Source organism: Panulirus ornatus, chromosome 7 (genome assembly GCF_036320965.1).
Source record: "Panulirus ornatus isolate Po-2019 chromosome 7, ASM3632096v1, whole genome shotgun sequence".
Lineage (NCBI taxonomy): Eukaryota > Metazoa > Arthropoda > Malacostraca > Decapoda > Palinuridae > Panulirus > Panulirus ornatus.
This window is the reverse complement of record NC_092230.1, coordinates 48,879,177-48,904,593: the sequence shown is the minus strand read 5'-3', so window position 1 is coordinate 48,904,593 and position 25,417 is coordinate 48,879,177. Positions and strand designations below refer to the sequence as shown.

Genomic DNA, 25,417 nt, shown 5'->3' with positions numbered 1-25,417 from the left:
GACCACCTGGTGTGGTCTTCACCCCCACAACCTGGCTGACCACCTGGTGGGGTCTTCACCCCCACAGCCCGGGCTGCTGGGTTGGTGGAGCAAGGTGTTGGGCGGCGCATCCCTCAGGCCCCCACAGCCTGGCTGGTCTGGTACACTTTGTAGGTACTTGTCCAGTGCACTCTTGACCTTCTCTACCGTGCACCATCCCAGGTGATGGTGGCCCCACATGGCGGCGGCAACCTCTTGAACAGTCTTGGGCCCCGCAGGTGTAAGGTATTCTCTCTCTCTCTCTCTCTCTCTCTCTCTCTCTCTCTCTCTCTCTCTCTCTCTCTCTCTCTCTCTCTCTCTCTCTCTCTCTCGGCTTCAGGAACAGGTGATCTGTAGGGATCAACATTCCTCATAAATATTCATATGTTAAGGAATCACCTGAGTTGCGTCCACGTCACCTGTGGTACAGTGAACACACACTGTGTGTGTGTGTGTGTGTGTGTGTGTGTGTGTGTGTGTGTGTGTGTGTGTGTGTGTCACTGGAGGGTTAGGGGAGCGTTACAGGAATCTATTGTCACCCTGCTGGCCTGTAATGACAATTGTGTCGGTCCATTGTTTCTCTCTCTCTCTCTCTCTCTCTCTCTCTCTCTCTCTCTCTCTCTCTCTCTCTCTCTCTCTCTCTCTCTCTCTCTCTCTCTGTTGGCTGTGATAAACATGGCCACAGGTGTGTACCATCCAGGTCAGCTAGAGCAACACCTGCACCTCACTGACAACATGTGTACCCGGCCACCTGACCCCCATCAACACCCCCTCCCCCTGTACCTCCTTGTTGGTAAGTGGTCCGTCACTGCCAACAATAGGGCGTCAGTCAACCTCTTCCAACACGATCTACTGACTTAATAATAATGAGAGATCACCTATCACTCGCTTCCCAGGGTGTCCCTCGCTCGTGGTGTTGGCATGTAGGGAACTCACGGTGTAGTGAGTAGGTCAAGAACATGTCTGTCCACAGATCACAATACGGGAAGAGTTCAGGTTGTAAGATAAGGGTTATCATCACTATCTTCATAATCCTGAACACCACAGCAGGAGGGCCAGCTGGTGTGGGTTACATTACGTGAGACCAGATCAACATTAACGCAGAACAACAACAACAACAACAACATGAACGAGAGAGACGCCCAACACTGGCTACGTGCCCCACCACTGCTGGACCTCCACCAACACTGGCTACGTGCCACACCACTGCTGGACCTCCACCAACACTGGCTACGTGCCACACCACTGCTGGACCTCCACCAACACTGGCTACGTGCCACACCACTGCTGGACCTCCACCAACACTGGCTACGTGCCACACCACTGCTGGACCTCCACCAACACTGGCTACGTGCCACACCACTGCTGGACCTCCACCAACACTGGCTACGTGCCACACCACTGCTGGACCTCCACCAACACTGGCTACGTGCCACACCACTGCTGGACCTCCACCAACACTGGCTACGTGCCACACCACTGCTGGACCTCCACCAACACTGGCTACGTGCCACACACTGCTGGACCTCCACCAACACTGGCTACGTGCCACACACTGCTGGACCTCCACCAACACTGGCTACGTGCCACACCACTGCTGGACCTCCACCAACAGTGAACTCATGAGGATGAGGTGTGGTGACATGAGGCCAAGATATGAGTGCCTCACCTCACAGGATAAGGCAGAACCGCTTCCCCTCCAACAGTGACACCTAACTATCACCAACACTTCCAGAGTGCCAGCAACACAGTCATCCTAACACAGGGTATACTTACCTCACGTTACATGTTAACACAGGGTATACTTACCTCACGTTACATGTTAACACAGGGTATACTTACCTCACGTTACATGTTAACACAGGGTATACTTACCTCACGTTACATGTTAACACAGGGTATACTTACCTCACGTTACATGTTAACACAGGGTATACTTACCTCACGTTACATGTTAACACAGGGTATACTTACCTCACGTTACATGTTAACACAGGGTATACTTACCACTCCACAAAAAGGTTTAGTATGATTTTCTACAGTTTCAATCTCACATTTTTATCAGGACATTAATATAAGACGCACAGTAATAGGAAGAACCCTCATGAACTAACACATGAGATCCTCAGGTAAGTCGTGAGTGAGCTGTGAGGTAGAAATGATGGCATAATGAGGTGATGAGGGTGTGACTGACCTTGGTGTTGGTTGTGTGTGAGTGTGGTAGGCTGGGGTGGGGGCAGCTGGTGGTTGGCCGCCGAGCCGCTGGGAGAGGGTGAGTCATCATTGTCCCTACAGTGGACTACTCCCGTGTGGGAGACATGAAGGCTGGGCGTGCACCCCATGGATGCTCTTCCTGCTGCTGCTGCTGCTGCTGCTGCTGCTCCTGGCCCACGCCCACCACCACCATCACCGCCCACGCCCACACCGCCGCCTATCTGACACCACCCTGAGAAGGAAACGCCAGCAGCATTAGTGCACAAACACTTCAGGTTTCACATGTTATAACAGGACGAATTAGGGAATCAGTGTTGGCATGTGCTAGAGAAGTGTGTGGGAGGTGGGCGGGTGAGCAGGGCAGTGAGTGGTAGGATGACATAGTAAAGATGCTAGAGAATAAAGGCGTGTGAGCGGTACTTACAGCGATGACTGGGGGAGTTTAAAGAGAAAGCAGCAGGAGGTAACAAGGAAGGTGCAGGGGTTGAAAAAGAGGGCAAAAGAGAGTTGGAGTGTGCAAGCATCAGTACACTACAGGGAGAGTAAGATGTTATATAAGAGAGCAGGTTAATAGCATGAGAAAAACAAGAAAACATATGGGAACATCTGTGAACGGAGCAAATGGGAAAATAGTAACAGGTAGTGATGAAGTGAAGAAGAGACCGAGAGAGAATTTTGAAGGACTGTTGAATGTGTTTGATGACAAGGTGGCAGATGTAGGATGTTTGGGTCGGGGTGGTGTGCAAAGTGAGACAGTCAGGGACAGTTATTTGATGAAGAGAGGAAAGGCCGTGAAGCCTTACGTAAGCGGCTGGAGTGACTGGTACTGCAGTTGAATTTCATAAGAAAGTGGGGTGACTGCGTTACTGATTTGTTAATTAGGATTATCAATGTATTATGTATAATATGCTGTGTCTGAAGACTGACATGTATAATGCCACTGTATAAAGGACAGGGGGACAATGGTGAGTGTTCAAACTACCAGGGGTATAAGTCTGTTGGTTGTACATAGTAAGATGTAAGGGAGGATACTGACTGAGAGGGTGAAGGCATGTACACAGCATCAGATGAGGGAGGAACAATGTGGTCTCAGAAGCTGTAGAAAATCTGTGGATCGTGTGTGAGCATTACTGTGAGACACAGGATTTGTGTGAGGCATTTATGGATCTGGACAAGATGTATGATAGGGTTGATAGAGATGCCTCGTGGAAGGTCTTAAGAATATATGGTGTGGAAGGAAGAGTGTGTGGCAGGATGAAGTTAAGAGTAAATGTGCATAAAGCAAGGTTATTAGGTTTAGCGGGACAGAGGGACACGTCAGTTGAGGTGTGAATTTGAGTGGAGAAAATTTGGAAAAATATGAAGTGTTTCAGATACCTTTGTGGATATGATGCGAGGCATGGCAGTGTGGAGAAGGGTGGATGCGTTGAAAATGAAATGTTTGAGGACAATACGTGATGTGAAGTGGTTTGATCGAGTAAGGAATGAAAGGGCGCGAGAGAAGTGTGGTATGAAAAGAGTGTGGTTGAGGGAGCAGAGGAGGGTGTGATGGAATGGTTTGGACATATGGAGAGAATGAGTGAGGGAAAGTTGCCAAAGAGGATATATATGTGTCAGAGGTGGGGAGACAAGGAGGAGCGGAAGACCACTCTGTAGATGGAAGAATGAAGTGAAAAATATTATGAAAGGTCGGGGCCTGAACATGCAAGAGGGTGAAAGGTGTGCACAGGAGAAGAGTGTATTGGGACGATGTTGTATACTGGGGTCGACGTGCTGTCAATAGACTTGAACCAGGCATGTGTAACGGTCTGGGTAAAACATGGAAAGGTCTGTGGGGCCTGGATGTGGTGAGGGAGCTGTGGGGCCTGGATGTGGTGAGGGAGCTGTGGGGCCTGCATGTGGTGAGGGAGCTGTGGGGCCTGCATGTGGCGAGGGAGCTGTGGGGCCTGGATCTGGTGAGGGAGCTGTGGGGCCTGGATCTGGTGAGGGAGCTGTGGGGCCTGGATGTGTTGAGAGAGCTGTGGTTTTAGTGAACTGCACATGAAAATAAGGGAATGGATGTGAGCGAATGTGGCCTTTCTTCGTCTGTTCCTGTCGCTACTTCACTAACCTGGGAAAACGTTGCACTGGACCACCTCTCTATCTATCTCTCTCTCTGATATATATATATATATATATATATATATTATTTCCATCTAATACGTAAACATGAACACACACACACACACACACACAAACACACACACACACACACACACACACACACACACACACACCTCCAGGGTGAGGGATATTCACGGGGAGGATTCAAGATGGTCCAGTTTGGGTGGGGAAAAACTGGTCAGGAAGAATGTAGGTGAAGGCAGGAGGCAGAGGGCCAGCACAGGTGACACGAATGAGGAAAGGGCGTTTAGCTTCAGCAGCTCAGGGGTTAAACAGAGAGCAACAACGGGTGAAGAGGAACAGATCAAGCAACAGTGAAGATACAGAGAGAAGCAGAAAATCTGTTTAATGGTTCCACACAGCAAGCCATCATACACCTGGCTAGAGACAATGTGGACAGGGAAGTGTGTGGTGTATATATATACCGCCTGGATCATTAACGTACACAGTATAAGATATAAATACATCATCAGGAAAATACAGATTTCTCAAAGCATCAAGAACCTGGGGAAGATATTTATATTTGACAAGTGAGGCGACACATGGGGGTCGTCCGCACACTGGCGGGGTACACATGTGTGAGGTGTGGACACACACAGGTGTCGTGTGTGTATGTGTGTGTGTGTGTGTGTGTGTGTGTGTGTGTGTGTGTGTGTGTGTGTGTGTGTGTGTGTGTGTGTGTGTGTACTGCATGAAGACCCCATTAAGGAATAACAAAGGATTATGGAACTGTTATATAACTTGGGGCAACAGACGTGGCAGATGTATATCACAAGATGACAGAAGCAGAGGGCAAGCAACACAGTGACTGAGATGAACAAGAACCTTCAGTAAAGATGACGTTCAAAATGTTGTCACCAGGTGGTGGTATTAGTGCAGACTGACCATCACCAACACAGTGGCCAGGTACACCAGGTACCAGGGGAGTACGGTACAATGGCCAGGTACACCAGGTACCAGGGGAGTATGGTACAATGGCCAGGTACACCAGATACCAGGGGAGTACGGTACAATGGCCAGGTACACCAGATACCAGGGGAGTACGGTACAATGGCCAGGTACACCAGATACCAGGGGAGTGTGCTACAGTGACTAGATACATCAGATAGCTGGGGTAAGGTACATTGGTCAGGTACCTCACGAGTATATGGTACAACCAAATGCTGTGTATACATATGAACGGTACAACCAAATGCTGTGTATACATATGAACGGTACAACCAAATGCTGTGTATACATATGAACGGTACAACCAAATGCTGTGTATACACATGAACGGTACAACCAAATGCTGTGTATACATATGAACGGTACAACCAAATGCTGTGTATACATATGAACGGTACAACCAAATGCTGTGTATACATATGAACGGTACAACCAAATGCTGTGTATACATATGAACGGTACAACCAAATGATGTGCATAATATGAAGACACACTACTGTTAATGTGACCGTGAGCTGCAGTTTACACAACACTGAACATGGAGACCCAACAAGATATGCCAGCTGGAGCTGGTGGAAGGAAACTTACCAAGATAATGGAATTACGTCTAGTGCAGTGCTTCCCACAGGACACATACTAGTGAGAACAAGGAGAGTAGGTAGGGAGTACACACGAGACCTAGATAACACAAGACCTGGAGCTCTGCTGGATGACGCTAACTATATCTTACATACTTGAGCTGACGGAGGGAGGAAACCTGGCAGTGGTCAGGAAATAAGTCTACCCAGTATAGTTAGCTTGGGCTCAGGCCAAACTGCTCCTCCGGTCGATCAGGCTGTTGAAGGTCGCACCTTGCAGGCCTTCCTAACCACCACAGCCTAGGATGGTCCGGTACACTTTCTAGTTAAATCATTCATGGTCTTCGTAACTGTCTGCCCAGTACAGACCTCGTCTTGTGTCCTAGTACAGGATGTTCACGTACTCGGCTGACCGAACCATCTGATGTCAGAGGTGTGATCCTACTATCCTCCATACTTGTCGGGTCAACAATGGTGAACTATAGGTGAGCGTCAGCTGGGAGCCTCGACCTCCCTGTGTGACTTAATGATGCACGTGTACCGTTTGTGCCCCAGGTAGCAAAGCCTCAGTGTTGTGTCCCAGGTAGCACAGCCTCAGTGTTGTGCCCCAGGTAGCACAGCCTCAGTGTTGTGTCCCAGGTAGCACAGCCTCAGTGTTGTGCCCCAGGTAGCACAGCCTCAGTGTTGTGCCCCACGTAGCACAGCCTCAGTGTTGTGCCCCAGGTAGCACAGCCTCAGTGTTGTGCCCCACGTAGCACAGCCTCAGTGTTGTGCCCCAGGTAGCACAGCCTCAGTGTTGTGCCCCAGGTAGCACAGCCTCAGTGTTGTGCCCCACGTAGCACAGCCTCAGTGTTGTGCCCCAGGTAGCACAGCCTCAGTGTTGTGCCCCAGGTAGCACAGCCTCAGTGTTTCCAGGCGTTCACATCTTGGATGATGTCAACATCGCTGGTGTCAATAAGGACGGTGAAGGATCTTTGTATACTTGTAACTCGACCATATGACTCGCTGTACAACATGATGTTATAAAGACCAGTATGTTATGTGGGAGAGTATGGCTGCCTGGGATGCGCCATCGCTGCTGGCCCTTCCTCGCGTTCTGAAGGTTCGTGAACTCTGAAGGCGAGGTCACCAGGCTCCCAGGTGCTTCATAATGGTCTTTGGTAAGTACGCAGGATGGCCACCATCTCTGCCCACTACTCTAAACTGCTTCACATTTCTTCACTTCCCCACGACGAAGCAGTTCCTACTTGGCTCCGGTGAAACACGTTACTTTCACTGGACCACCAACCACTCACGTGTCTCTTCCCCTTCCCCCTCCTCTCTCCCTTCCTCCCCTCATCCTTTCATAGGAAATTTCCACTTATCTTAGTTTCCTCTGCAGATGATGTCAACATGAGACTCATATTCACTTCAAGGTCATGTGTGAGTGTGGCACCAGCTGGGGGGTAGGCACACTTACCAAGCAACTAATTACCTGATCTCAGAAACACAGTATATTGCCCCCCCCCCCCCCCCACACACACACACACAATGGCCCCAGATACTGTACATTGCCCCAGACACAACATATGACCGTAGACACAACATATTGCCTGGTTTATCAAAATGTGTTGCGATGTGTTGGTCACGTGGCTGGGTTCCATACACCTCTAACCTTCCTCAGTTATTCCCATCTTACACGTTTTTATATCCATCTTCCACAATCTCCAGTTATTCCCATCTCTCGCATTTCATGTGTGCTAGGACACCTTGGTCACATTTGTCTAATGTTTTTACCAAGTCTGTGTAAATCATGTATTTTGTTTGTTCTCCAGAGCTTCACCAATCGTGTTATAATGTTCCAGCAAGTGAGAGAGGCCACATGTTCTCGCCCTGACACCATGTTGTCCTGGGTTACGTTCACTGCCCTCATAACTTCCGTCAGCTGACATCTTAGGATGTGCCACGTTGTCAGTGTTGTCAGTCGATAGTTTTCTTGGGTCAGGTTTACTTCCACCATTGTGGCGGACTGGGGCGACGTGGCTCACTCTCACAATGATGCCACAATGTAGAGGTTTTTTGGTGAGGATATTTAGTGGAGGTGCTGGAGGTGTCTTGTGTTACTTAATGAAGACTAGGTTCATCATGAGTCTGGGGCTGAGTACATGCTCTCAGTGGCCGTGTGTTGAGGTGGTGATATCTGCTGTGTGTACACATTACTCTTTACCATGAAGTCTGTTGGGTCGTTTATCATTAATGTGGTTTTGGCTCACTCAGTAATGATTCATACTACCACTACACAATCTCACTCATCTCCTGCCAGTCACCTGTACAAATATATTGTTTTGGTTTTAGTGGCCAATGGAGTTTATAGACCTGGAATTGCGTTTTGCATGAGTAAAAATATTCTGGGCTATTTCTTACTTCATTCATAGTTGTCTTCTTTTTCGTGCTTCTCATGAAATTTTATTATCTATGATAATTCATGATAGGTGTTCTATCCTGTGTATAACGTAGTCTATATAATCACCATCCACGTCGCTCAGTAATCTCCCCGACTTGCTACTCTGCTACATATCTGCTTTTGTGGTAACAGAGTTCGCATCGCTTTCCCATAGCTTCATCTTGTCATCTAAATTCCCAGATGAGTTACTGTTCTCCCTGAATACATAACAAACATGAAATGAACTTTATTTCTTCCCTGATGAGAAAGTGAGAACGACCTGGGTGAACTTCATACAGCTGGGACGTATCAACGTGGAGCAGGCCCCATTTTGCGTCGCATTAAAATGAACACGTGGCGTTGGAGAACACGTCCACACACGACCATGTGGTGGCTAAAGCTCACAAGGACTCTAACCAGGTGATCTGAAGTCCACAGACTTAGAAAGGCTTCTGTATTGGTCTTGACATCCAACAACGCCATTTACATCATCTGTATACCAAATACAAAGCCATAAGATGGGACGCTCGAAAGGTTGTGACTGTCAACTTGCTAGAATCGTTATGAAAAAAAAGGACGGGGCGGGGGATGACAACAGCTGTGCTATTACGAGAACATCACATCAAGGGAACTGTACAGAACATAAAGTATATACTGTTCAAAGCCTACACTGTCTTCAGGTTAAAAGGACATGATGGTTAAAAATTATTTGTAGAAAATATCTACGTTAAATTAGGGTACACAACACCAGTCTTGTCAGTTCTCCTAAACAGACAAAGAGTTTGGCTTAATAAGGTCCGTCGAAGTAGAACAAAAACTGAACCTGATGTACGGCAGTTGAGAAACTAAGAAAGTATCAAAAGACTTGCGTACGATGGAACAGATAAGACGAGACATGATGACAATCTAGCTGTTTCTAAATTAATTTAAGATCATATATAATTCTTGTCTTCAATAAAGGAACAACAAAGTAAGAAAAGAGGAGTAAAAGATGTGAAGAAATACTTTTAAGATAGTACAGTTGTGCGGTGGGTGAATGGAACAAGCTAGGTCAAGAGATAGTTAATGTAGTGTTTAAAAGTTTAAAAAGTTATATGACATTTACGAAAGGTTAAGAGGTTAGGTTCCATGAGCATAAAAATCTCTCTCCCGAGACATATAATGAATAATGATACTCAGTGAATATCACCTCATCTGTCCAAACTTATTCCCCTTAATACCTACACAGGAAATGTTAATACTGTACGACTGGAGTCCCCTGAGTGTGGAAGCCCTCAGTCCGTATGAACAATTACGTAAATACAAATGGTTGACGACGCTACTTACCCCCTCCAGCCTAGATGGCTGTGAAGACAAGCGGGACTCGTTTGTTTTGGCTGCGGTGGTGGAGCAGGTGGGGCTTTCAGTGGCGCAGGTGGGGCTTTCAGTGGTGCAGATGGGGCTCTCAGTGGTGCAGGTGGGTGTTGTGACTGGTGCAGTGGTGGCAGGAGGGGAGCACGGCAAGACCCAGGAGCCTCACACCCACACTCCACCCACCTCACCATCTTCACACCCACACATCACCTGCAAACAACGAAATCAACGTTACCAATTGTGTGGGTCAGTGGGGAACCAGTCTATGCTTTACTATAGGAGGGCTAGGGTATACTACAGCAGAAGGCTACGCTATTCTGTATTAACGAGAGGGGGGGCTAGACTATACTTGGTAAGGGTTGGTTAAATTGTACTACAGGAGTGTTAAGCTGTATTATGGTTGTGCTAGGCTGTATCATGGTTGTGCTAGGCAGTAATATGTGGAGAACTAGGCTGTTCTATGGATGAGAACTAGTCTATAGAACAGAGGAGCTCTGCTACATTTGGGGAGATGCTAAGCTATAATACGGAGAAAGGCTAGGCTATAATACGACAGCAGAGAGTTAGCTAACACTCTTACAAGTTGAGGCTTCTCCCTGCAATGGTAAGGTTCTTCCTCGAGGAAGAAGTATGTCACGTCATGAAGGGAGAAGCTTGTTTTCCGGGGTATAAAGTTGCTCCCAGGGGGCAAGGTTATTCTCTGGGGTAACGGCTTTTTGCTGTGTCAGGGTTGCTCTCTACAACACTTGTCAAGGGCCTAAACCAGCTCCTGGACCCCATCCCCCTAGACAGTGGTAATACGGAAGTATTAATTATTCCTTAATGGCAATACCCAAGGAAGGCACAGGACGTTCTTCCCCAGAAAACATTACCTTCCGGGGAAAAGCTCCTCTCTGGGGAAATTTCGTAAAGAAGCAAGCTGTACGAGGGTACAGAGCTCCATGATAACAGTTCACGTATATATATCACATGAAACACACGGCAGAGTTACACTGCATATGATACGTTCAAATATATATCAATACATGCAAGAACAAAATAGATACGATTCCGTTTGCTGGGTAATAATATAATTCGGGTATTCTTATACGTTATTGTTGTTAAAAGTTAAAATATCACCTGCAGAACTGTTTGTATGAAGTAGGTTTAGTAAACTGTTCACATACTACATTAGCCCAAACTAGACTACGCTTCCTAAGTTTGGTCCCCTAACCTGAAGAAGCACAAAGATCAAGTAGAGAAGGTCCAGAGGAGGACAACACGGACGGCACTAGCATTAAGGAGGCTGAGTTACAGTGGCAGTTTAGAGGCCATACAAATGACGAGTATGCAATGACTTGATTACAAATTTCAAAGCTTTTACGTCAGTCTAATGACGTCAATAGTGAAGAGTTCTTCGAAGGATGCAAAGATGGAGCACCCAGAGGACAACAGGAAATTAAGAAACTAGGTAGAAAAGATGCAATAAAATACTTTCATAGTATAGTAGTGGTAGATCAATACAATTAAATGAATATATATATATATATATATATATATATATATATATATATATATATATATATATATATATATATATATATATATATATATAATTAGCTGCTGGATATTTAACCTTAACATATGACAATAGGAATTTTTTGTCTCAAAGTCTAGATTAAATCCATTTGTGCCTCTATTATGCCCCTGGGCCACCAGCGGAGCCACCCGCCGTCGAGGACTTCACCCGTGACGACCGACACCCGGCAAGACCGACACCAGGCAAGACCGACGACCGAAACCCGTGACGACCGACACCAGGCAAGACCGAAGACCGAAACCCGTGATGGCCGACACCAGGCAAGACCGAAGACCGACACCCGGCAAGACCGACACCAGGCAAGACCGACGACCGAAACCCGTGACGACCGACACCAGGCAAGACCGAAGACCGAAACCCGTGACGACCGACACCAGGCAAGACCGACGACCGAAACCCGTGATGACCGACACCAGGCAAGACCGAAGACCGACACCCGGCAAGACCGACGACCGAAACCCGTGACGACTGACACCAGGCAAGACCGAAGACCGACACCCGGCAAGACCGACGACCGAAACCCGGACCGACGACCGACACCCAGCACGACCGACACCCGGCATGACCGACACCAAGCACGACCGACACCCGGCATGACCGACACCCAGCACGACAGACATCCGGCAAGACCGACACCCAGCACGACCAACACCCGGCAAGACCGACACCCGGCACAACCAACACCCGGCACGACAGTCGCCAAGTTATTGTAATATAATCTCGGTCACCAAAACTCGTTTGACGCCTCCACACAGGACGCAGCGGGCAAACGTTTTAGCCATACATAACCATTTTTCTAATCCAAAGAAGATATTTGTTTTTCGCTGATTTTTCAACTGATCAATTGAACATAAAACCGTGGGCCCCTCAGTGAGCAGTATTTCACCTCTCATTCCCGGCGGCCATCAGCGGCTTGCTGTAAACATTAAATCAAAACCTAAAGTGATAAAGTTAAGGAAAACTTTTACAGTACAACTTTTCGATAATAATAAATATTATAATTTAAATCAGGAAAAATATAATCTTATAGAATTATTCTTATATTAAATGAAAAGGAATTTCGTGTTGGATTCCATCAGACTAAAGACATGGCACACGAACGCCATCTGTGCACGGTTGACTGACGGTGCACCAGCAACTTAACATTCGTGACCATCCACCAGTGTAGGCGACTGTGTGCAACTCTGACTAGCCCATCTAGCTTGTGGATAGACCTCCTGTCAACTGTATAGCATCACTGCTGACCGACCAACGTCCAGCTGTGGCGACCCACGTCTACGATAAGGACGCAAATCGAATACAAAGGTAATGATTACATTTTCCTTTATATAGGAGCCTACAGTCACGGAAAAAGTCTATGTCGAATCCAGGTGTTATTTAGAATATGGAAAAGGGGAAAAAGAGGAAAAATACGAAGAGAAGAAAGAAGACGAAGAGTTACAAAGTACAGCAGGGTAGGGATGAAGTGACATGTTAGTAGCGCATCCATGAGTTGGCAACAGCCACACAGTGGTCATGTGACGCAGTAGTTTGCTCAGTATTACGTGGTCTAGTTAATGCTGAAGGGGAAAAGCAGCCAGCTCTCTGGTCCAGAAACAGAAGTAATATCTGTAGAAAAAGGGTAGAAGGTAGAGCTATAACCTTCTTAAATATGACAGCAGTAATCAATCATTTGTATAACCGGAACAACCGTTAATCAAGGACAATCACGTCATTGAAACTGGTATCCCAGTTTTTACAGAACAGGCTTTGTTATTTGTGTATTATTGTGTATTATGGGGTTAAATAAATAGGTTAGATGTTGCTGTGACACCAAGTAGGCTTAACAAGAGGTGGAATTGCAGAACGTACGAGAGATTGGAAATTTGTGAGAGGTTTCAGGCAGTAACTAGCCATCTTTGATTACAGTCAACTCGATTTAATCAAGATGGCAAAGCTAGCGGGAAGCGCTCACCGCAGAGTCGATCAGAAATTGGATTTTAGATGCAACAAACGTAACCAGGTTGCATCAGGAAATCCTATCCAACCTCAAGTTTACAGATGAGATAAAGTAAGAGAGAAAGGATGATGCGGATGTGTAAGAAACTAAGGAATGTTGTGTTGAGCCGGCTGTGTGTGGATGCATCTACGTAGTTGTATAATAATGACAATCGTTGATAAAATGAGAGACGAGTGATGGAGACAATCGTGAATCTTGTGGGACATTGCTGTTGTTATGGAAAGACGGACAGGTTGATCTATCGACGATTAACGAAACAGATCGGCCAGAGAGGAATCAAGAAAGTGAGGGAGCATAGTGACGGAGGAGAACCAAGAGAGGGAAATTTGTAGACGAGACCCCACTGCCATGCCCTGTCAGAAGCCTTTGGTATAACAAGAGCTACGACACAGGATTCCCTGAAGACTGACCGAGATAAGGACCAGATATTAGTAAGATAGGAAAGGTTGTCACCCGTGGACCTCGCCTTCCAAGAAGACAGAGATTGAACGGGAGTTGAGAGGGATTCACATTCTAGGGATTGAAGTTCAGGGAAAAGAACGATATTTGGATGGATCTAAATCTGAATGGTCGTCCCACACTAAAACAGGCTGTAACAATGGTCGTCCCACGCTGGGACAGGCTGTAACAATGGTCGTACTACACTGGGACCGGCGGTAACAGTGGTCGTCCCACGCTGGGACAGGCTGTAACAATGCAGGTTCTGCAGCACAGTGCTGCAGAACTCCAGGATGGCTGCCGTCTGGTCTATATGCCTCGCGTATGCCCAGAGAGAGAAGCTTTTGGGATAGTAAGAAAAGATATGTTGGAGTTATCCAGAAACACTGGTAACACTCGGGACTGTTCGTATACCGTAAGCTGCAGCTGCTAATGAAGAAAATGTGAAAAGGCGCCGTTAACTGTCAAGGTTGCAAACATAACTGTTGTGTGCACAACACTGACGTCTTGCATGACCGTATACTTACGGGATTTCAAGTCCTGAACTCATACCAAGACGACAACCATGAGCAGTTCATACCTAAGATGTTGTACAAGCTCAATATACTGGTGCTTGGTACCCGTTCCAGATGGTTACACTAGCAACGCATAGGTCCAGCTTCATGACTGGCTGATATCTGCAGGTACAGAGTAGCCTGCGGTGTCACACTCTGATCAATATACATCACCACCAGAGCCAGTGACCAGCAACTGATATGTACATGTGGTAACGGACCTTTATCCTCACACACCTGACACCAGCAACCACCAGGCCAGACCACAGTGTACAACCACCAGGTCAGACCAGTGTACAACCACCAGGCCAGACCACAGTGTACAGCCACCAGGCCAGACCACAGTGTACAACCACCAGGCCAGACCACAGTGTACAGCCACCAGGCCAGACCACAGTGTACAACCACCAGGCCAGACCAGTGTACAACCACCAGGCCAGACCACAGTGTACAGCCACCAGGCCAGACCACAGTGTACAGCCACCAGGCCAGACCACAGTGTACAGCCACCAGGCCAGACCACAGTGTACAGCCACCAGGCCAGACCACAGTGTACAGCCACCAGGCCAGACCACAGTGTACAACCACCAGGCCAGACCACAGTGTACAACCACCAGGCCAGACCACAGTGTACAACCACCAGGCCAGACCACAGTGTACAACGAGGAAGATCAACAACCAAGACCGCAAGGACTGGTCGTACCTACAGGTTAGTATGGGTTAAGTCGTCCCCGTGTATGAACAAGGCAACATGAGTCAGGAAGGATGGTTACGCGGGTAAACACAAGATCAGGTGTAGGGGCTGCAGCGGTCCCTGGTCGTGTACACTGTGAGTGATCCTTGATAACACCACACTGAGGACAGCCAACTGGCCACAACCACTGGCTGCCTCGTGGGTCAAGGGCGACCCAACCCTTTGAGAGTCGACCTCGACCAGGGAGATCACTGGAAATGTACAGAGGACCACCAGGTTGTATAATCCAGTCTTCCATCGCTTGATACTCTGGAATACTGGAAGACCTAGAATCCCCCCCCCCCTCCCTCCCTCCTCCCTCTGAGGGCACCAGTATGACGGCATGGTGGGGGAGGTGGAGGGAGGGGTGGGGGGGAGCTGAACTGGACGAGTTCTGTACCGGAAAACAGAGCAAGTGTTACCTGAGGCAGTCTGACCTGCCGGTGGAACACGGCCATGCAGAACACAGGTGCAGTTGAGGCGGGCAAGATGAGGACCCGCCACCAGCTGTGGTTGGACCTCCCGACCCAACACCCGCCTGACGAGGGAATGCCCGCCACGGCGCGTGAGGGAGGGTGAGCAGGTCTGCTGTTGTAACAGAGGAGCTGTGACGAGTGTGTTGCTGTTACCTCCGGGGAAGGTGTCAGGTGTGTGTGTCACCAGAGTTGTGTGTTGGATCGACAGTCAGGGTGTGTAGCCCAACTGCCGAGTATCCTGTCACAAACAGTCAGTGTAACGTAACAGACAGTAACCAGAGTCATCATGATAACGTTGTGACGCCTCTTGTGAGCGGTGACTGTCCAGGTGCCTCACTCGTCCACACCAGCGCCATTACAGCGTGGCCTTAACAACGGTGTATACCTCAACCTCGGACACATTACAACATGAACGTACACACCTCAGCCATACAATGGTGGGTCTGTGTTTCCTGAGCCTGGCAGTACGTACTGCGATCTCTAGTCTCTGGATCTGGATTTTGAACGAGCCAGACATGAGAGACACTGAACGTAGAACGATCTATGATGTAGAGCCTAACACAAGGTCCATGTATGATGACTGACTGGTAGAATCCACAGTGACTGACCAGGTATGAAGACATGTTCTCACGTGGGGATAATAAAGACATTTCGTCCAGTCAAACGCCAGAGCCAAGTGTGTAAGGAGACAGTGAACCTTCCAGACCCGCCATGCCTCTGGCTCACCCACAGTCGTCGTCCACCCACACGTACGGTCACATTATGTCGACATGATTTAACGTGGTCAAAGAAAATTGGTTGAATAACGTGTTGTATTGGACTGATCCTCCCCTCCTGTGATAGCACCATGAGACGGCAGAGCCAATGGTGAAGACTGAGCCTCCCCTCCTGTGGTAGCACCACTGGTGAAGACAGCTTTCACAACATTCTCTCGGCTACCAACAGACAATGCCACTTACAACTTGTATATCATAAACCACAGGAAGTTTGAATCGTGTGTCTGTAACTATAACATGTATGTGTACTTCACTAGTTTATACTGAAATGTTGTCTGCACTTGCAAACCACTGCGTTACTTATATGGTCACGCGGAAACCATTGCATTACTTATATGGTCACGTGGAAACCACTGCATTACTTATATGGTCACGTAGATACCAGTGAGTTACTTATAAGGTCACGTGGAAGCCAAAAAGCATCCTATGAGGTCACGTGGAGACCCGCTACGTATGAGGTCATGTTAACAGTCACCCTGAAGACCAGCAACTTTGTCTCGTTCGAATTAAAACGTTTGTCCACAAATCTGGATCATTTTTGTGAGTGATAATCAAACAAATTTATCTTTGAATATCTCTTAATGTGAGATTATGGAAGCCTTTGATCATTTTGATTACCTGTATCACATCACCTCTTAACCCTCTCTTTTCTGAGCTAAGTAAGCTTAAGTCGTCCAGGTGGCTCTCATCACAGATGTTTCTTGTTGTTGGTTGTTGGGTTTTACAGCCAGCGACCTATCAGGAAGGTCATCACAGTTGCTTCTGAGTGTGGGAATCATGGTGGTAAGGGCGAGCCCCAGTACCCTCCACACTCACTCGCCCTCCTCAAGTTGGGGGAGGGAGGGACTTGAGGTGAGCACGAAACACAACAATGTCAGACTTGAAGATCATTTTCTAGACTTACATTCGATTGCTTTACGTAAGAATCTTTATATGATGCGTTCGCCACCATGACAGCTTCTGTGCACTGTTGAATGGCACTCGGTCATCAGAGATTATAACGCCCAGGTTTTCTCCCTCATTTAACTTTCGTATGTCAACATCTTCGATATTGAAGCTTTCTCTCCAGTTATGACCATCGATGTGTACGACGTTCCACCCACTGATTCCATATAACATCACTCACTATATACGTTGACCCCATATAACATCACTCACTATATACACTGACCCCATATAACATCACTCACTATATACACTGACCCCATATAACATCACTCACTGTATACACTGACCCCATATAACCACTCTATATACGTTGACCCCATATAACATCACTCACTGTATACACTGACCCCATATAACATCACTCACTATATACGTTGACCCCATATAACATCACTCACTATATACACTGATCCCATATAACATCACTCACTATATACACTGACCCCATATAACATCACTCACTGTATACACTGACCCCATATAACATCACTCACTATATACACTGACCCCATATAACATCACTCACTGTATACACTGACCCCATATAACATCACTCACTATATACACTGACACCATATAACACCACTCACTATATACACTGATCCCATATAACATCACTCACTATATACACTGACCCCATATAACATCACTCACTGTATACACTGACCCCATATAACATCACTCACTATATACACTGACCCCATATAACATCACTCACTGTATACACTGACCCCATATAACATCACTCAGTATAAACACTGACCAATATGTTCGGACGGTCATGGAGATGTCTGCATGGCTCCACGACCCTGGGGAAAATCTCTGGCGACCCCAGGGTTGGTAACCCCTGATCTATGTAGCTGACCTGACCTGCTCTGCAGTCATCATGGCAGGTGAGGCATCGTCTGGCATGTTTGCTAAGGTCTCCAGCCATGTTTCTGGGTCAGGTGGAGAGAGAGAGAGCCACGCGCGCATGTTCTCCACCACCTGTCTACTTCATACTGTTGTCTGGGTCGACCAGACTCGTCACTGTCTATATTGTGTGTATGTACCGTCCTGGCTCCATCCATACACACTGCTGACCCTGGAAACCTAACGTTACTGTTCATATATATATATATATATATATATATATATATATATATATATATATATATATATATATATATATATATATATTTTTTTTTTTTTTTTTTTTATACTTTGTCGCTGTCTCCCGCGTTTGCGAGGTAGCGCAAGGAAACAGACGAAAGAAATGGCCCCACCCCCCCCCCCCCATACACATGTACATACACACGTCCACACACACAAATATACATACCTACACAGCTTTCCATGGTTTACCCCAGACGCTTCACATGCCCCGACTCAATCCACTGACAGCACGTCAACCCCTGTATACCACATCGCTCCAATTCACTCTATTCCTTGCCCTCCTTTCACCCTCCTGCATGTTCAGGCCCCGATCACACAAAATCTCTTTCACTCCATCTTTCCACCTCCAATTTGGTCTCCCTCTTCTCCTCGTTCCCTCCACCTCCGACACATATATCCTCTTGGTCAATCTTTCCTCACTCATTCTCTCCATGTGCCCAAACCATTTCAAAACACCCTCTTCTGCTCTCTCAACCACGCTCTTTTTATTTCCACACATCTCTCTTACCCTTACGTTACTTACTCGATCAAACCACCTCACACCACACATTTTCCTCAAACATCTCATTTCCAGCACGTCCATCCTCCTGCGCACAACTCTATCCATAGCCCACGCCTCGCAACCATACAACATTGTTGGAACCACTATTCCTTCAAACATACCCATTTTTGCTTTCCGAGATAATGTTCTCGACTTCCACACATTTTTCAAGGCTCCCAAAATTTTCGCCCCCTCCCCCACCCTATGATCCACTTCCGCTTCCATGGTTCCATCCGCTGACAGATCCACTCCCAGATATCTAAAACACTTCACTTCCTCCAGTTTTTCTCCATTCAAACTCACCTCCCAGTTGACTTGACCCTCAACCCTACTGTACCTAATAACCTTGCTCTTATTCACATTTACTCTTAACTTTCTTCTTCCACACACTTTACCAAACTCAGTCACCAGCTTCTGCAGTTTCTCACATGAATCAGCCACCAGCGCTGTATCATCAGCGAACAACAACTGACTCACTTCCCAAGCTCTCTCATCCCCAACAGACTTCATACTTGCCCCTCTTTCCAGGACTCTTGCATTTACCTCCCTAACAACCCCATCCATAAACAAATTAAACAACCATGGAGACATCACACACCCCTGCCGCAAACCTACATTCACTGAGAACCAATCACTTTCCTCTCTTCCTACACGTACACATGCCTTACATCCTCGATAAAAACTTTTCACTGCTTCTAACAACTTGCCTCCCACACCATATATTCTTAATACCTTCCACATATATATATATATATATATATATATATATATATATATATATATATATATATATATATATATATATATATTGGGGAAGAGCAGTGCGGTTTCAGAAGTGGTAGAGGATGTGTGGATCAGGTGTTTGCTTTGAAGAATGTATGTGAGAAATACTTAGAAAAGCAAATGGATTTGTATGTAGCATTTATGGATCTGGAGAAGGCATATGATAGAGTTGATAGAGATGCTCTGTGGAAGGTATTAAGAATATATGGTGTGGGAGGCAAGTTGTTAGAAGCAGTGAAAAGTTTTTATCGAGGATGTAAGGCATGTGTACGTGTAGGAAGAGAGGAAAGTGATTGGTTCTCAGTGAATGTAGGTTTGCGGCAGGGGTGTGTGATGTCTCCATGGTTGTTTAATTTGTTTATGGATGGGGTTGTTAGGGAGGTAAATGCAAGAGTCCTGGAAAGAGGGGCAAGTATGAAGTCTGTTGGGGATGAGAGAGCTTGGGAAGTGAGTCAGTTGTTGTTCGCTGATGATACAGCGCTGGTGGCTGATTCATGTGAGAAACTGCAGAAGCTGGTGACTGAGTTTGGTAAAGTGTGTGGAAGAAGAAAGTTAAGAGTAAATGTGAATAAGAGCAAGGTTATTAGGTACAGTAGGGGTGAGGGTCAAGTCAATTGGGAGGTGAGTTTGAATGGAGAAAAACTGGAGGAAGTGAAGTGTTTTAGATATCTGGGAGTGGATCTGTCAGCGGATGGAACCATGGAAGCGGAAGTGGATCATAGGGTGGGGGAGGGGGCGAAAATTTTGGGAGCCTTGAAAAATGTGTGGAAGTCGAGAACATTATCTCGGAAAGCAAAAATGGGTATGTTTGAAGGAATAGTGGTACCAACAATGTTGTATGGTTGCGAGGCGTGGGCTATGGATAGAGATGTGCGCAGGAGGATGGATGTGCTGGAAATGAGATGTTTGAGGAAAATGTGTGGTGTGAGGTGGTTTGATCGAGTAAGTAACGTAAGGGTAAGAGAGATGTGTGGAAATAAAAAGAGCGTGGTTGAGAGAGCAGAAGAGGGTGTTTTGAAATGGTTTGGGCACATGGAGAGAATGAGTGAGGAAAGATTGACCAAGAGGATATATGTGTCGGAGGTGGAGGGAACGAGGAGAAGAGGGAGACCAAATTGGAGGTGGAAAGATGGAGTGAAAAAGATTTTGTGTGATCGGGGCCTGAACATGCAGGAGGGTGAAAGGAGGGCAAGGAATAGAGTGAATTGGAGCGATGTGGTATACAGGGGTTGACGTGCTGTCAGTGGATTGAATCAAGGCATGTGAAGCGTCTGGGGTAAACCATGGAAAGCTGTGTAGGTATGTATATTTGCGTGTGTGGACGTGTGTATGTACATGTGTATGGGGGGGGGGGGGGCCATTTCTTTCGTCTGTTTCCTTGCGCTACCTCGCAAACGCGGGAGACAGCGACAAAGTATAAAAAAAAAAAAAAAAAAAAAAAAAATATATATATATATATATATATATATATATATATATATATATATATATATATATATATATATATATATATATATATATCATACGTGTTTGTTATTATCTTGGGTAGAGGAAGAGGGGGTGAGTGGCCCAGCCCGACCTACCACAACACAGCCTTGTATTCACCAGTGTTTACATACATCATCTGCCCCTCCAGCTGTCACAACCAGGCCAAGCTGATCATTCATGAACTGGGTACACGTGATAAACGCTCTCACATGACCTTTTACAAACCTCAATATAAGGTATCAAACAATATATATATATATATATATGAGAGGCTAGCCTCACATGACCAGATAGCATGTTTGTGGAGATCTTCACAGTGTTCCGTGAGTCTCATACAGATTTGCTCTGGGGGGAGAGCACCAAAGGTGATGTGCCCGGCCACAGACGGACGTGGAGAACCGGTCACGGTGACCCAGCTCGTGCGGATTGCTACACACACACACACACACACACACACACACACACACACACACACACACCACAGACTAAACTGACCTCTGGAAATAAGGTCACTGGCCTTAATGAGGATGTCTGGATGTGACCATCGGTGCTGTGGACGTCCAGGTGACTTGTTACTGACGACCTCCGTCCAAGTGACATCACGTGTTACTAAGAACAACCACTTGACATCCCATGTTCTTGTGGATGACCAAGTGACATCCTGTGTTACTGAACGTCCAGGTGACATCAGTGGTGTTACTTTCCATGTTCAGATAACGTCACGTGCTATTAAAAGTTCCAAGACGTCACTGGTGTTCATTAGAACGTTCACATAACGTCACCGCGTATTTCTAACAAGATAACATTCATATCGAGATCTTATTTCACTTTTCCCCATCCGCATTGTATTCTACATATTTTGAAATCCATCTACAATGTATCAGACCAACTTAGGGAGTTTGTCATGGTCCCCTTGTAAGCTGATGCAGTCCTCCTCGCATTTTTACTTCTCTCGTGACCTTGGCATCATCTGCAAACACATTCAGGTAGGAGTCCACACCTGACGAGACATTCACAAATATCAAATGGCACAATGAGAATCCTCCGGCCTCTAGCGACCTCAACCCACTTCGAGAGGGCTTCCCCAGCACGCATCCTTCGTTTCCCTCCTCAAAGATAACCTTACCGAAGGAAGGAGTCACTCATGAGTCCTACCTGAAGATCCAGCTTCTTCACCAGCCTCTTGTGTGGTACGGTGTCAAATGCCTTCCAGCAGTCCAGCAGACAGTCGGTCCACCCAACCTTTTGTCTGAATCAGAGCTCACTCTCTCGTAGATATCTAAGAATCTCCCTTACAGAAATCTAAGACGTTCATTACGCATGATTTTCCTCAGACACCATATGGTGTTTCACTCAGGTAGGCAGGCTCTCCTTGCACAAGTCGTCCGTTGGTTTTCTGATTACCTTTTCCAGTACCTTCCAGAACACACTCCCTCGTCAGGAAGACTGGTCTGTAGCTAAGCGCCTCCTTCTGGTCCCCTTTCTTAAAGGCAGATATGACGTTTGCTCTGCTCTCATCTCATGACACTTTACCTTTCTCCGGCGACATCTTGAGCAACACCACAAGTGGTTTGTCTGGTGTACCTGCACACATCTTCAGCACAGATGGTGACATTCCATCAGGACCTTGTATGAGTCAAGACCCATTCGTCCTTTTATTTTTCCACCTTTCTCAATGCTTTCCAAGACCACCACCCCATTCCCTGTCACTGAAAAGTTTGGTATTTCGCTGCCTCTTGTACCGTCTTGCTAGATGTTGCAAGACACGTAAGAAACTGAGAGAAATTGAGGTAATATCAGATGATGTCAGCAGTGTTCTCCCGGCGTCTGTCCAGGTGAGGCACGTGTAGTGAAGCACTGATGTCGAGAAGGAGAGCACTGTTATTTGTAGGATGTTGGATCTCATGGAGCTTCTATAGGAAGGAGGAGGCAATGCAGAGGTCCTGAGGTGGTGGCCGGTTGCCAAAGTTCTGTGCTTTGTGCTGTAGGTGTGGCTGTAATTCCCGCAGTGGAGACTGCTGCAGGAGACGGGTGTTGGCGGTGTTCCACCGGAGTCATCTTGCAGAAGGCCATGGCAGGTCAGGCACCACATAACCCCCCGCCAGAGAACAGGAAGCCTAGAGCATTATAGTGTGAGTTCCCAGATACAGGGGGCCACCCGCTGCCCTGTGTGACACCTACATGCGAAGAGTCGTACTCTATATACGAGACTGGGCCACCTCAGGCCGGGGTGATGACTGGGCCACCTCGGGCCGGGGTGATGACTGGGCCACCTCGGGCCGGGGTGATGACTGGGCCACCTCGGGCCGGGGTGATGACTGGGCCACCACGGGCCGGGGTGGTGACTGGGCCACCTCGGGCCGGGGTGATGACTGGGCCACCTCGGGCCGGGGTGATGACTGGCCCACCTCGGGCCGGGGTGATGACTGGGCCACCTCGGGCCGGGGTGATGACTGGGCCACCTCGGGCCGGAGTGATGACTGGGCCACCTCAGGCCGGGGTGGTGACTGGGCCACCTCGGGCCGGGGTGATGACTGGGCCACCTCGGGCCGGGGTGATGACTGGGCCACCTCGGGCCGGGGTGATGACTGGGCCACCTCGGGCCGGGGTGATGACTGGGCCACCTCGGGCCGGGGTGATGACTGGCCCACCTCGGGCCGGAGTGATGGCTGGCCCACCACGGGCCGGGGTGGTGACTGGGCCACCTCGGGCCGGGGTGATGACTGGGCCACCTCGGGCCGGGGTGATGACTGGGCCACCTCGGGCCGGAGTGATGACTGGGCCACCTCGGGCCGGGGTGGTGACCGGCCCACCTCGGGCCGGGGTGATGACTAGGCCACCTCGGGCCGGGGTGATGACTGGGCCACCTCGGGCCGGGGTGATGACTGGGCCACCTCGGGCCGGGATGATGACTGGGCCACCTCGGGCCGGGATGATGACTGGGCCACCTCGGGCCGGGGTGATGACTGGGCCACCTCGGGCCGGGGTGATCCACCTCGGGCCGGGGTGATGACTGGGCCACCTCGGGCCGGGGTGATGACTGGGCACCTCGGGCCGGGGTGATGACTGGGCCACCTCGGGCCGGGATGATGACTGGGCCACCTCGGGCCGGGGTGGTGACTGGGCCACCTCGGGCCGGGGTGATGACTGGGCCACCTCGGGCCGGGGTGATGACTGGGCCACCTCGGGCCGGGGTGATGACTGGGCCACCTCGGGCCGGGGTGCTACGTGTGTGGGTGGGTGTACAGGTGTGGTGGTAAAACAAGGTCAGGTCAAGCAGAGCAGGTCACCACAGGTGAGGGTCAGGTGGTGGAGTGTGACTTCAACATGACAACCTGGGATTATGTGGTGACGTCAAGATGTCCCGGTAAACAGAGCATGTCCGATGACATTACCAGTGTTTCTGACGATGCTCACGTGACATCACTGGTGTTACTGGTGATGCTCACGTGACATCACTAGTGTTACTGACGATGCTCACGTGACATCACTAGTGTTACTGACGATGCTCACGTGACATCACTAGTGTTACTGACGATGCTCACGTGACATCACTGGTGATGCTCATGTGACATCACTAGTGTTACTGACGATGCTCACGTGACATCACTAGTGTTACTGACGATGCTCACGTGACATCACTAGTGATACTGACGATGCTCACGTGACATCACTAGTGTTACTGACGATGCTCACGTGACATCACTAGTGATACTGACGATGCTCACGTGACATCACTAGTGTTACTGACGATGCTCACGTGACATCACTAGTGTTACTGACGATGCTCACGTGACATCACTAGTGTTACTGACGATGCTCACGTGACATCACTAGTGTTACTGACGATGCTCACGTGACATCACTAGTGTTACTGACGATGCTCACGTGACATCACTAGTGTTACCGACGATGCTCACGTGACATCACTAGTGTTACTGACGATGCTCACGTGACATCACTAGTGTTACTGACGATGCTCGCGTGACATCACTAGTGTTACTGACGATGCTCACGTGACATCAATAGTGTTACTGACGATGCTCACGTAACATCACTAGTGTTACTGACGATGCTCACGTGACATCACTACTGTTACTGACGATGCTCACGTGACATCACTAGTGTTACTGACGATGCTCGCGTGACATCACTAGTGTTACTAATGATGCTCGCGTGACATCACTAGTGTTACTGGCGATGCTCACGTGACATCACTAGTGTTACTGCTGATGCCCACGTGACATCACT

General features: G+C 48.0%; 1 protein-coding gene across 1 annotated transcript in view; it reads right to left on the bottom strand.

Moving 5' to 3' along the window:
• The window catches only part of Pde8 (phosphodiesterase 8), a 302,345-nt gene that overhangs the window by 227,724 nt on the left and 49,204 nt on the right, over positions 1 to 25,417 (bottom strand). The window contains exons 3-4 of the mRNA XM_071663763.1: positions 9,670 to 9,906; positions 2,213 to 2,464 (exon numbers count right to left, since the gene is read on the bottom strand). Of these exons, the coding sequence (XP_071519864.1) occupies positions 2,213 to 2,360 (148 nt within the window). The 5' untranslated portion in view covers positions 2,361 to 2,464; positions 9,670 to 9,906. The remainder of the gene's footprint in view (positions 1 to 2,212; positions 2,465 to 9,669; positions 9,907 to 25,417) is intronic.